Source organism: Typopeltis vanoorti, chromosome 18 (genome assembly GCF_054136105.1).
Source record: "Typopeltis vanoorti isolate ZY-2024b chromosome 18, IOZ_Tvanoo_1.0, whole genome shotgun sequence".
NCBI lineage: Eukaryota > Metazoa > Arthropoda > Arachnida > Uropygi > Thelyphonidae > Typopeltis > Typopeltis vanoorti.
The window spans coordinates 1,321,873-1,336,136 of NC_143566.1; the positions used below are offsets into that span (position 1 = coordinate 1,321,873).

Below are 14,264 nucleotides of genomic sequence, written 5' to 3' on the forward strand. Positions count from 1 at the left end.
AAAAATCTTCTTGACACTGCCTGTTTGTAATGCTAGCTCATTATCTGTACTTAAATGCGTTAAAAATATTTACACAATTCGTAAAGTCAGATGTATTTGAGCAATTTGTCTATTATGTTCATAGAAAACAATATTTGTTTGGTATCAGGAGTCATCATCATCAAATTCCTGCCATGTACTCTCAAGGGGTGTACAGGATATGATAGTACTACATGAAAAATTTACATCATTACTAACTTTCTATCTACAATTTTCCTCCAAATCAGTGTTACTTGTCAAGACTCCAACATTACCAGATCTTATATTTCTATCGTCTAAGGCACTTTGTACTGTATCAATCCACCTATATCTTGGTCTTCCTCTGGGTCGTTTTCCTGCCAACCTGGCAGAGAACACTTGTTTTGCTAATCTTTCTTCGCCCATTCTGTTTAAGTGACCATACCACCTGAGATTAGCTCTGCTAACACATTCCTGGATGCTGACAATGTCAAGTTCTTTCCTAATATTCTCGTTTTTAATATGATATTGCCATTGATGCCATCTGTTCGAGCCTCTAATCTTTCTCAGGACTCTCATATCTGCAGTCTCTAGTCTTTGGTCAAGTGTTTTACTTCTGACCCAGCTTTCAGATCCATAAGTTAAAACTGGTTTGAACACTGTCTTGTATACAGCTAATTTAGTATATCAGGAGTCTGGAAAAACTAATAACTGGTATGAGACCTAACACAGAGAGTCAGGGAAACTAAACTATGAAGGGAGGAATGGTGTGAATGTGAGTGTAAGAGCAAAAATGGTATATAATGGTGTTAATGACGGAAATGGGCTTTGTCATGGGAATGTTGACGAGGCGAGAACGATTTCGGGTTTGTGTTCATCCGGTTTGGACCAATCATATGTGTGCAAAGATGTCTACGTGTAGGGCATTAGAGAAGAATAAAGATCTGCAAGTTGTCCAATTGGGTCAGACAGACTGCAAACAAGAGTATATTAAAGAACATGCAGGTAGATTATTATGTCGGTACATGAATGCTAGGAGTATCAGAAACAAAGGGGTAGAGTTTGTTGCCTTAGTCAATATGTTGCGAACTCAGATTGTAGGAATTAGTGAAACCTGGCTATCAAAATCAGACCTATTAACTGGTATCGAGTGTCATGCGTACAGTATTTTTAGGAAGGGTAGAGTGGATAGGAGAGGAGGGGGGTGTGCTGTTAATGATATTGGATGACTTAAATCCGGTTAGAGTTGAGATCAATGACTGTAGTAATACTACTAACAATATTTCATGTGGCAATGAGTTTGAAGCCATCTGGTGTGAAGTGGAGTCTAACAAGACAAATTACACAGTGGGATGTTGTTACAGACCTGGTGGATTGGTTGCTGGTAATGAAAAAATGTATCACCAAATAGAAAAGGTGAGCAGGAAAAGAGTAATCATAATGGGAGACTCTAATTACCCAAATATTTATTGGGTAGCAGTAGAATCTCATGAGAAGAATGAAAATGCATTTATTGAGCTGTTGCGGGACAACTTTCTCAAGCAGCATGTGACAGAAGGAACTTGAGGTCAAAGAGTGCAAGATTTGATTATAGTGTCAGAGGGCATTTCAGTTAAAGACGTAACTATTCTGCCTCCAGTTGGTGACAGTGATCATGCAGTACTCACTTGGGAAGTGACTAAGTTTATGAATGTTCCATTCAGAAAAGGTTACATGTTGAACTACAAAGCAGGAAATTATGACCAACTGAGATGTATACTGAGCTCAGTGGAATGGGATCAGTTACTGGATGGAAAGGATATCGACAGTGTATTTGAAACATTTAAGCAATACTTAAATGATGTGATATCAGAATGTGTCCCGAGAGTTCGAAGAATAAATAGAGTAGGAGTCAAATAGATGTGTAATCTTATTAAGCAAGAGATTCGTAAGAAAAGGACGATGTGGAAGGAATACCATTTGCATGAGGATGACGTCCGTTATGAATGTTATAAGCAGCAGGCTAGAATAGTCTCAACTATTGTATGGAAAGCAAAGTCTGATTATGAAAAGAAACTGGCTCTGTGTGCTAAAGACAACCCACAAGAATTCTATCAATATGCTGCAAGTAAAGGAAAGAATGAATATGAAAGAATAACTCTTTTAAATCCAGATGCCGTGAGGGTTATGGATGCAGAAGAGGTTGTTCAGTTAATGAGTGCCCATTTCATTAAAAGCTATCAACCTGGTGCATGTAACATTGAGCTCACTGTTACCTCTTCACTAGATGAAGAAACGCAGGTGTGTGAGGCCGAGGTATTAGAGCTGTTGCACAAACTGAATAAGAATTCAGCAATAGGGACTGACGGAATATCAGCATGTGTGCTAAAAGAGTGTTAAGATGAACTGATCATTCCTTTGACCAGGATGTTTAATATGAGTCTCAGAACAGGGAAGGTTCGGCAGGAATGAAAGGAATGTATGGTAATTCCATTGCATAAGGGTGGTGCAAAGACCAATGTATCAAACTATCGACCAATTAGTATCTCAGGAGTGGTAGTGAAGATTTTGGAAAAATTAGTTAGGGCCCGCATTCAGAAATGGGTTGACAGTGAATGTATACTTTGCAATGAACAACATGGGTTTAGTAAGGGAAGGTCATGTTTTAGCAACTTGCTCACATTCTATAACAATGTTACCATTGAACTAGACAAGGGGAATAGATACATCATGATACTTTTGGATTTTGTTAAAGTTTTGACAGAATACAACATGACAGACTGATGCATAAATTGGAGAAAATGGTTTGGGTTATACAATATTAGCATGGATAAGAGGATGGCTGACTGACAGATATCAAAAAGTGATATATGGGGGATCTGAGTCTGCAAGGTTTAAGGTAACAAGTGGTGTACCACAAGGATCAGTGCTTGGTCCACTGTTATTCAATCTGTACATTAATGATATTGGAAAGGATTTGACAAGCGACATACAGCTATTTTCTGATGATGATGATGCAAAGATAGGGAGGGTAACCAGGAATGCTGCTGATATGCAATCTTTGCAGAATGATTTGAATAGGCTGGAATTGTGGGCATGGGAAAATGGGTGTCAGTTTAATGTGAGTAAATGTAAAGTCATTCACTTCAGCATGATTACATATCCAATGTCGTATTATATTGGTGGGATTAGGCTAGGGATCTTGGAATGTTAATAGATTGGAAATTGAAGTTTAGTGGCAATGTGGCAAAGATTGCAAATACAACTCAAAAGATAATTGCAATGCTGAAACGAACGTTCACATGTAAAGATATGGATGTTATTTTGCCTCTTTACAAGGCCATAACACCTCACTTGGACTATTGTGTGCAGGTCTGGTCGCCTGGATTATGTTGTAATTCTGATATTTTGGAGTGAGTACAAAGGCAAGTGTTAAAAATGATAACAGGATTGCGGAATACTGATTATGAAGACAGATTGAGAATTTGTAGATTGCAGACACTAGCAAACAGGAGAGTGGTGATATGATTGAGACTTACAAACTGCTGAAAGGGTCTTTCAGGATTTCAAATGATGGGATTTTTCAATTTATGGAGGGTGGGGAAAGGACGAGAGAGCATCCTTGGAAGCTGAGAATGAAGGCCGCCAAGAAGGGTGTAAGGGCTAGATTTTTCTCTCAGAGGGTGGTGCGTGATTGGAATGGATTACCATTGAATGTTGTGAGTGAAAGTGAAAGCAGTGTGAATGAATTCAAGAATAAGTATGATAGCTAGTTTGTGTAGTATATGAACTCCCTGGAGGTCTCTCTTAATAATAATATTGTTGAATTATTAGATTATGAATGTATGATAGATAAGCTATATAGTTATAAGATATATATAATTGATAAATACTTCATTAAGTAAATGTATAAAAATTTATTTGCGAATTACTGAATAGTTTAATTAAAATTTCGTTATTTAAAAAAAAAAAAAAAAAAAAAAAAAAAAAGAATAGTTTAAAGTCCATAGTTTTTATAATTAAGTTTATTTTTATTTATAAATATTTCAGTTACTGAATCTTGAAAATGGATAAAAAGAAAAAAGAATTCGGGTTTTCAATAACGTAAAGCGGAAAAGGAAGAAAGATTGAAAAAACAAGAAGGTGCATTTTTAAAATATCTTTGCTGAGAAGATCGTAATCGGATACAACAAGAAAATCTTCAAGATTATTTGTTGGATAATTCATCCATAGTTTCGATTAATGAATTGGAGGAGAATTCTACAGATACTAAAAATTGGATTAAAACATCGAAGGAGAAATCTACAGATCATATGAGTGTTGTTGATGATTGTGAAGCTGGTCGTCAACAGATCCAATCATAAAAGGATTCGATTTTACAAATTTAAATTATAATGATCCAGCAACTTGGTGTCCTGTAAAATTTTCCAATATCAATCAATTACATCAGCTATTAGTTGAACATGGACCTGAACAGATTCATAATTTTGATTTTCAGAAAGATAACAATAATAGAAGATATTCAATGACTCGTTATACTCGAAGACTATTTAACGGCATTTGTGGATACTGTTCAAAATCCACGGATTCTGCATTTTGCTTCTGCTGTTTATTATTTGATCAATGGCAGATTAACCTTGCTGATTCCAGATTGAGGGACTGGAAAAGTGCTTCTTCTATTTTAGCTGTGCATGAAAAAAGTCAAAGACACGTTGAAAATTACCATAAGTGGAAAGAATTCTCGTGGAAAGGCTTAGACGTTGGTTATGCATTTTTAACTAAGTAATTTAAGGAAATTACAATGTCACTAGGATATACATTAAAATAAATTTTAATATACTTCAATATTTTGGCAACATCACGTTGCCATTTTCAAGAAACTTAAGAACAAGACACATGCACGCAGGCACAACAAACAGTAAATAAGGAAGAAGCAGGAAGCTATTATTTCTCCTAAAGTCCTGATGGTGCCCCCTATTGGGCAATGTTGGTATTCTTGGGCGATTGGGCTGAAGGTCTTCTGATGTAGGTTTCCCCAAATTTGAGGCAGTCTCAATGCAGTCAAATTTGTTGAGGTTAGGATTGTTTCTTAGGGCTGAAGCTGATTCCATGAAAAGCCTTTCATACTTGTATTTACTACGGTGTACTATCGTGGCTTTCTTCCACCATATTCTATGGCAGGTATCCAAGTGCATGGTCAGCAAGACCAGAGTGGCTGTACTGGTGAAACCAGATGTAGTCCTTGTGTTCTGAAATTCTGATATTGGCTGTGGTCTTCTGTTAGTGATTTTCCGTTTTCTGTCAGAAAGTTCAAAACAATAGTATTGAATTTTTTGTTTTTGGTCTCCATTGATTCGTGTACCGTTGATGCAATTAGGTCACAAAGTTCATTCATTGGCAAGGGAAATTTGTGTTGTGGCGATGATCGTCAGTTAGTTTGAGCTTAGTTTTCAGTGCTCATATTTCAGAGGAAAAAATTTCATTCATAGCATTGATGCGCTGTTCAAGGTTTTTGACTCATTTGCCTAAGTTCAGGAGCTGTTTTACAGAAGGGAGGCACAACGAACAGAAAAAGGGCTGGTTGAGGTCGATAAATAGCTTGTGTGCTGATTCATCTATTTTTGACAGGACTTGCACAATATACCCCCCCCCTTTTTTTTTTTATTGGTGGTATCAATTTTATAGTTGCAGCAATTTCTGGGTTTGTCGGCAATTGATGGCACTCTGCTGGCGAGACATGGGGTGCTTGTTCATCAGTGACTTTTGTTGCTGCCATCTTTGCTTCATGCCGTAGGCATAGTGGGCTCTTACCTGTGGCTGATTTTTCACTGGAAAGATGACTGATTTAATGTGCTCTAAGTACTTCCAGATTGTGCAGAAGTAATTGGCTCATTAGTACCCCGTTGTTAAGATTTCTGTTTAATGATTAAATTGAATGAAAAACACTTGCAATAATGATAAATTGTGGGAGCACAAGTTCAGAGTAGCTTATTCACATATGCTGACGTAGAATTCCCTTACTGCTCAACTCCTTATTCCATGTTATAGCTCCTTCACAAAATGTGAAGGACATTTTTCAAATTACAAAAAATTTTATTAACACCAGACTGGTATTTAGCCAATAGAGTAGTTTATAAGGAACAGACAACTGATACTCTTAAACAGCAGACAAGCCAAAGGCATAAAGTGTAAATTTTCCTCGCCCAATTTATCCAGACATATTTTAATCAGCTGTGGGCAGAAGGGTATATCATTAATCATGAACAAAGCATTAACTTTCTGGTAGTAAATGATTTTTTGAGCACTAGTATGAGCCTGTTTGCTGGAAGCCATGGTTTTTGAAAAAAGCTATATTTGGTCTCGAGCAATGAGATCATTTCCTTCACAAAAATACATACCCAGGGATGTCTTTTTAATGCTCTTTCATATATAAAAATTTCTAATTAGAACTTTTTGACAAAGGGACAGCTTTATTACCAGAAATACTTTTTTTTTTTTTTTGATAACTAACCACATTTAGGTTCTAGAACAGAGTATTGAGATTTAATAAAAAACAGTATAAAAAAGAATTAAAATTATGATAATCTAATGATAGAGAAATATCATTTTTAAAAGTGGTGTATTGATATATGGTATTTCCATATCAACATAAACTTAGGAAATTAAAACAACAAAAGAAAAATCAAAGCCTGTCATGGAAAAAGAATTTAACAATATGTGTTTCTATGAACAGTTAAAATTTCAATTACTTACACTTAACACAGCCTGATGAAGGGGAACTTTACCACACTCTTCAGGATTAATCCAATTAGGATCTCCATTATATGCCAAAGCCTCACACATAACTGGAAGATTATGGGCACCAGCAGCTCTATGAGTCAAATATGCAGCATTATTCAACTATTTATACCCACAACATATACTAAATTATTCATTGCAAAGATGACATACATTTTACAAATTACAAATCTTTTATTAACTCTAGACTGGTATTTAGCCAACAGAGTTTATAAGGAACAGACAGAAACTGATACTTTTAAACAGCAGTCAAGCACAAAGTGTGCATTTTCTCACCGAATTTTTTTTGCATTTTTAATCATCTGTTTATCTCAGGATGGGTAGAAGGATGTCATTAATCATGAACAAAACATTAACTTTCAGGTAGTAAATGAATTTTGAGCCCCAGTATGAGAAGCCATGGTTTGGAGGGAAAAAAAAAAAAAAAAAAAAAAAAACCACATTTGGTCTCTAGCAAAGAGGAAACAAACAAACTCATCTAAACTTAGTTCACCCAACAATATATATATGTAAACTAGATTTTCAATAAAGAGATTAAATGTTTATTAAGGGTTGGGTACAGGTTATTATTCATTACAAAAACTTTTTTAATGGAATTAACTCACGATCTCATAACATTAAGAATAAAATAAAATAATTTATAAAGTTGCCGATACTTTATTGGATTCAAACCAACACCTTAAGAGTATAAAAGCATCTCCTGTAGAACAGAAGGTATATTAAAATATGCTTCATAGCTTACCATGTAACAAAAATTATATAGAATTTATTCGAAAACTTCAATGTATTTTATCTAACATTACATGGACATAGTCAAGAAGATAGACCATTAACTACATTCAAAAGATGATTCAAAATAATGAGTCATAAATCATGTGTATATTTCGCAGCTGAAGGATATGATATTACATTATTCGAGTTCAAATGAACAATTGTAGTAAGTTACATAGATTAAAAAATTTTAAAAAAATTAATGATCATTAACCAAAACTTGGATATTGGGATACAGTGATTGGTTGATTTGGATGACTTCTTAGCATTTCACATGTTTTAAGGAAAGATGATTGAATTTGAATTTGCTGGAGTGAAGAAGTTTTGTCTGGTTCCCTACCACTATGTGCCTAGTATCAAGTGCATGAGAAGCAAAGCCAGACTTGTCAGATTCCAAAAATGTAATATAATCTAGATGTTCTTCAATTCAAATCATGGCATTCTGAATTAATTGTTCCTTTGAACTCTAATAGTGTAATATCATACACTACAGCTGTGAATGAGGCATGAGCTAATATATGCATGATTTACGACTCATTATTTTGATTCATCTTTTGAATGTAGTTAATGGTTTATCTCCCTGATGATGTCCATGTAATGTTGGATGAAATATACTGGAGTTTTTGAATAAATTCTATATAATTTCTGTTACATGTGTGAGCTGTGAAACTTACTTTAATATGTCTACAGCAAATGTTCTATTAAAATTAAAATTTAAATTTTATTATCCCCCACCCATAATTTCAAAACTGGTAATAATAGTTCTATTCCTACAAGTGATTAGAACTCGTTTAATTTCATACATGATCCACATATATATTTTTGTTTTATTATTTTTTCATATTATGCTTCGAGTCTTGTGGCAATGGCAATTCCATAATGATATATCCGAAAACCATTATATTATTATTATTATAACATAGATATCTCCAAGAAGTCAGAAGACTCACTTGGGAGACCTACCCCAACCTTTATTATCATCAAGAGAGACCTCCAGGGAGTCAGGAACTTATCTAGGAAGGCCATACTATTTGCACCAGCTGTCATATCTGTTCTGGAATACATTCATGCTACTTGCACATACAACATCCAATGGCAATCCATTCCAATCATGTACTACTCTACTTTCTTCAACTTTTGTAAGTTGAAGAAACTAATGAGGCTAGCAATCTTGGAGTGTTAGTAAATAGCAAGTTGAAGTTCAAGGGTCATATAGCAAAAATTCTAAACAACTCAGAGAATAACAGAAATGCTGAAATAAACTTTATATAAGGAAGTCATTTTTTCTTTTTACAAGGCCTCACTTGCACTATCGCACACAGGTCTGGTTTCCGTGATGATTCTGATATAGTGGAGAGACTGCAGAGGAGAGTGTGAAAAATTATATCAGGATTGTGGAATACTGATTATGAAGACAGATTGGGAATTTGTAGGCTGCAGACACTAGCAAACAGGAGAAAGAGGGTTGATATGATTGAGACTTACAAACTTCTGAAAAGGTTATACAGAATTTTAGCATATGGAATTTTTTTAATTTTATGGAGGGTGGGGAAAAGATGCACGTTCATCCATTGAAGTTGAGAATGAGAGTCTGCTCATTAGTTGAACAATCAATTCTGCATCAGTCATCCATATATCATCTGCATTCAGTAGAGTTATTCTTTGAAATGCATTCTTTCTTTTACTTGCAGCATAACGATAGAATTCTTTTGGGTTGTTGTTAACTTGCAGAGCCAGTTTCTTTTCATACTCAGACTTATAACCACTAATATAATATGACATTGGATATCCAATCACACCAAAGTGCATGACTTGACAATTATTAACATTGAAATGACATCCATTTTCATATGCCCACAATTCTAGCCTATTCAAATTATTCTGCAAGTACTGCATACCAGCAGCACTCCTGATTACCCTACTTGTATTAGATGGGTAATCATCAGCAAATAACTGTATGTCACATGTCAAATCCTTCCCAATGCCATAAATGTACAGATTGATTAACAATGGACCAATGTCTGACCCTTGAAGCTCACCACTGGTTACCTTGATCTTGCAGATTCAGACCTCACATATACCACTTTTAGATATCTGTCAGTGTCAGCCATCCTCTTATCCATGCCAAGTTTATAATACAATCCCATATTCTCAAGTTTATGCAACAGCATTTCATGCTGCATTCTGTCAAAAGTCTTAGCAAAATCCAAAAGTATCATGGTGTATCTACTACTCTTGTCTAACTCAGTGGTAACATTATTATGCAATGTGAGCAAGTTGCTAAAACATGCCCTTCCCTTAGTAAACCCATGTTGTTCATTGAAAAGTAGAGATACTCTGTCAACCCATTTTTGAATGAAAGCCTTAACTAATTTTTCCAAAATCTTCACCACCATACCTGAGATACTGATTGGCCGATAATTGGATACAGCAGTCTTTGCACCACCCTTGTGCAATGGGATTACCATACATTCTTTCCACTCCTGTGGAATCTTCTCTTTTCTGAGACTCAAATTATATAACCTGGTTAGGGGAATAGGCAGTTCAGCTGAACACACTTTTAGCATCTGTGCTGATATCCCATCAGTTCCTATTGCAGAATTCTTATTCAGTTTGTTGTGCATTGTGCAACAGCTCTAGTACTTCCTCCTCATCCACGAGTTTCCTCATACAGTGAAGAGGCAGTTTCACTGTATGAGGTAGAAAAATGGCTGCTCATTAGTTAAACAATCAATTCTGCATCAGTCATCCATACATCATCTGCATTCAGTAGAGTTATTCTTTGAAATGCATTCTTTCTTTCTTTTACTTGCAGCATAACAATAGAATTCTTTTGGGTTGTTGTTAACTTGCAGAGCCAGTTTCTTTTCATAATCAGACTTAGCTTGCTGTAAAACACTTGTGTGACTTGTCTGGCATGCAACTTATAATCATCATAACTGACATAATCCTCATGCACACAATATTCCTTCCACATCCATTTCAATGTTATTTTATTTATTCTTTGAACTCTAGAGATACATTCTGATATTGGATAAATTAAGTTATTTTTAACCACTTCCCATGCACTGTTGATATCCTCCACATCCAATAACTGATACCACGGCACAGGACCTAGCATACTTTTCAGGTGGTCATAATTTCCGGCTTTGTAGTTCAGCATATAACCTTATCTGAATGGGACATAATTTCACAGCTACCCAATTAATATTCGGATAATTAAAGTCCCTCATTATGATTACTCTTTTCGCACCCATTGTATTTACAAGGGTGGTCTGAAAAGTTCTCAGCCTCGACCATAGAGGGCAAGATTATCACAAGATTTTTTTTTCTAAGTTTGTACATCTGTCATAAGGATCAATGTGAAATTGCAAGTCATTCTATTAAGTAGTTTGTTTTATACAGCTTCTGAAGCAAAAGTGTTGTCAGTATCCCTTGAAATGGATAAAATTGAGTATTGTGCACTTATAAAATTCTTTGTAAAAGAAGGTTTAACGGCAAAAGAAATTCATTTGAAGTTCATAACAGTTTATGAGCACTCTTCTCCTTCATTTATGACAATTAAGAAATGGGCTGTCGAGTTTAAATTTGACAGTACCAGCCTTGAAGATGATCCACATGAAGGACGTCCAAAAAAGTGTAACACCAGAAATCATTGATCAAGTGCATGTTATGTTATTAGATGACTGGCGAGTCAAAGGGCATGAAATTGCTGAGACTATAGGCATTTCATAGGATATATTTTGCATAAAGAATTGCATATGAAAAAGCTTTGTGCAAGATGGGTGCCACGCTTGCTCCCAGCAGATCAAAAACGCACTTGCACGAAAATCTCTGTATAGTGCTTGGAGTGTTTTAACAAGAATAAAACTGATTCTGTGCATCGATTTATTACTATGGATGAGACTTGGATTCACCATAACATACCAGAACCCAAACAGCAGTCAAAACAATGGACAGAAGCTGGTTATTCAGTGCCAAAGAAGGCAAACAGTTCCATCAGCAGGAAAGTTCATGGCATCGATGTTTTGCGATGCTCAAAGCATTTTGTTTATTAATTATCTTGAAAAGGGTAAAACAATAACTGTGGAACATTATTCCGGTCTTTTAACCAGACTAGATGAAAAAATTCATGAGAAAAGACAAGGTTTGCAAGAAAAAAATCATCTTTCATCAGGACAATGCCCACGAAGGTGTTTTGACAATGGGAAAATTAAGGGATCTGCACCATGAATTGTTGGAACATCCACCCTATTCCCCAGATTTGTCTCTCTCTGACTTCTATCTCTTCCGAAAACTAAAACTCTTCCTTGCTCGTCAGTATTTTTCTTCGAATCAAGAGGTGATTGCAGCTGTAGAGGGATATTTTGCAGATCTCACTTAGAACCACTACAGGGATGGGATAATGGTGCTGAAGCATCACTGGAATAAATGTATTAGTCTTAAGAGAGATTATGTCGAAAAATAAAAATATTTTGAAATTATAAATTCGATTTTTCATTATTAGGCAGAGAACTTTTCAGACCACCCTTGTATTTGTTGATGCATTTCTTCGTCACTAGCAACCGATCCACTATGTTTTAAACAACACCACAAACCAGATAGATTCAAACTTACTATCACATGAAAAATTGTTACTAGTATTGCAATCATAGTTTCAACTCTAACTGGATTCAAGACATTTGATATCATCATCAGTATGACTCTTCCTTTCCTATCTTGTCTATCCTTCCTAAATATACTGTACTCTTTGCACTCAATGCCAGTTAGTAAGTGTGCTTCTGATAGCCAAGTCTCACTACTGCCTACAACATGAGGTTCAAATATCATCTATCAATATTATATTATATATAATATTGATTATATATTTAGTATAGTATTTATTTATAGTTGTATATTATATAACTATAAGTTATATTATATATTTATAGTATATACTAGGGGGGCTTTGTCCCCTGACGCCTATTGCCCCCCCCCCCCCCCCCCCCCCCCCCGAGTTCCGGACTGGTAGGCTGGTTCTCCTTGAATTCTGATGACTCAAAAGGGGGCAGACCCCCTTTCAAGTCATCAGAATTTTAGCCATTTTTCACCATATTAGTCACCCTTCTTGCTTCCATTTTTGTACTGCTCATGAGTACACCAATTACTTTTTTATACTCCTTCCACGTTTTCTTTTTTTGCAGCTGCTGCTTTATGTCATCAATAATCAACTTAATCCTAACTAAGTTTATCATTCTTGATCCTTGGTATGCGTCTGATACTGATTCCTTCAAAAAAAAAAAAAAATTTCTTGTTGTGAACCACCATCATTCCTTCTTTGCAGCTTCTTATGCCAGGTTTTTCATAATTACAAGCTTCATACTTCCACATAAACCCTTTCTTCACTAAGAATTCCCCTTTAATAACCTTTCTAGAACAAGACTGCCTGGTTACTTTTGCTAAATTGAAGGATGAGTATCTACTGTGGTTATGTATACATCTTATTGCCATTACCAGATCCAGCACTCTCAAACCATCCGTTCCCTCCGATGTTGTTTCAGGTAATTATCTCCAAGCAACTGTATAAATTCCCCTTCCATCTTGCCATGCCACCTTTCGTCCCTTCAATAATTACCTGACCTTCCTTCATTACTAATCTGCTTATGTATTGTATCTACATCTTTCTGTAGATCACTGGTCTATAGCAGCAACCAACAATACATATATTTGTCCCAGTGACCTCTATTTCACACTAGACAGCTTCAAATGAATCAACTCCTTCAATAAAATTCCTCCTTAACTTCTATTTTTGTTGGTTCAAGTTTAGCTGTCATCAGCAATACCCTCCTCCTCTTGCCCCATTCCCTTTATCTTCTCTGAAAATACAGTATCACTTACAACTAAGGTACAGTGTCTGAAAGTACAGTGTCCCTGCAACTATATCATTTTCTGTCAACCTAGTCTCATTGACGCCGATAAATTTTGGCCACATCAAGCTGACCAATGATAGAAACTCCTCTCCTTTATTTCTGATACTTCTTGAATTTGTGTATATGCATTTCAACATCTTGGATCCCCAAGTTACTCTTGTGTAATGTCTTTACCAACCCATTCCAATTTGAAAACTGTGAACTGCATGATAATGCATAATGATTTCTGTATACACATGTATTTGTCCCAGTAGTGGTTGAACCCACACTTGACTATATTCCCCCTAATGCTTCTAGTTTACCTGATTTTGCACTTCCAACCTCTCACTGAAAAGCACTCTTTTTAAACATCTAAAGTTTGGGTTTTGAACCCCAAAACCCAAATGTAGGCCTCTAGAAGTCCTTACATCCATAAAATTCCCTCCACACATCTATAAAACGCATACCATTTCTTCTGCATTATCATTGACTCATTAGCAATCATGGCCCTGTCATACTAAGGGAGCAAACTCACAATCTTTCTCTCTCTCTTTTTTTTGTTCTATACATACTGGCAATTATAAACTTTTATTTTATGTATAGACATGCTACTGTCAGTACAAATCCTCTCTGATTTCTTGCGCATAGTTCAGTGAGATATGGGTTGTGTACAGCCTTTATTAAATGCCTCAGTCAATTGCTGGACATAGGAAGTTCTGTTTGTCCATACAAGCCTTCTTAGATGAATGGTGATCTCGTTCCTGATAGATTGTCTTAAGACAAGCAATGTGGGTTATTTTTCCACTGATTAAATACCTGAAATATCTCACT

The 14,264-nt window shown here is 35.7% G+C and overlaps 1 protein-coding gene across 2 annotated transcripts in view; it reads right to left on the reverse strand.

The window, feature by feature from the left end:
- The window catches only part of CenB1A (Centaurin beta 1A), a 627,189-nt gene that overhangs the window by 114,079 nt on the left and 498,846 nt on the right, over positions 1–14,264 (reverse strand). For both annotated transcript variants that reach the window (XM_090408048.1, XM_090408046.1), the window contains one exon: positions 6,730–6,847. In XM_090408048.1, coding sequence (XP_090264174.1) covers positions 6,730–6,847 — 118 coding nt within the window. The remainder of the gene's footprint in view (positions 1–6,729; positions 6,848–14,264) is intronic.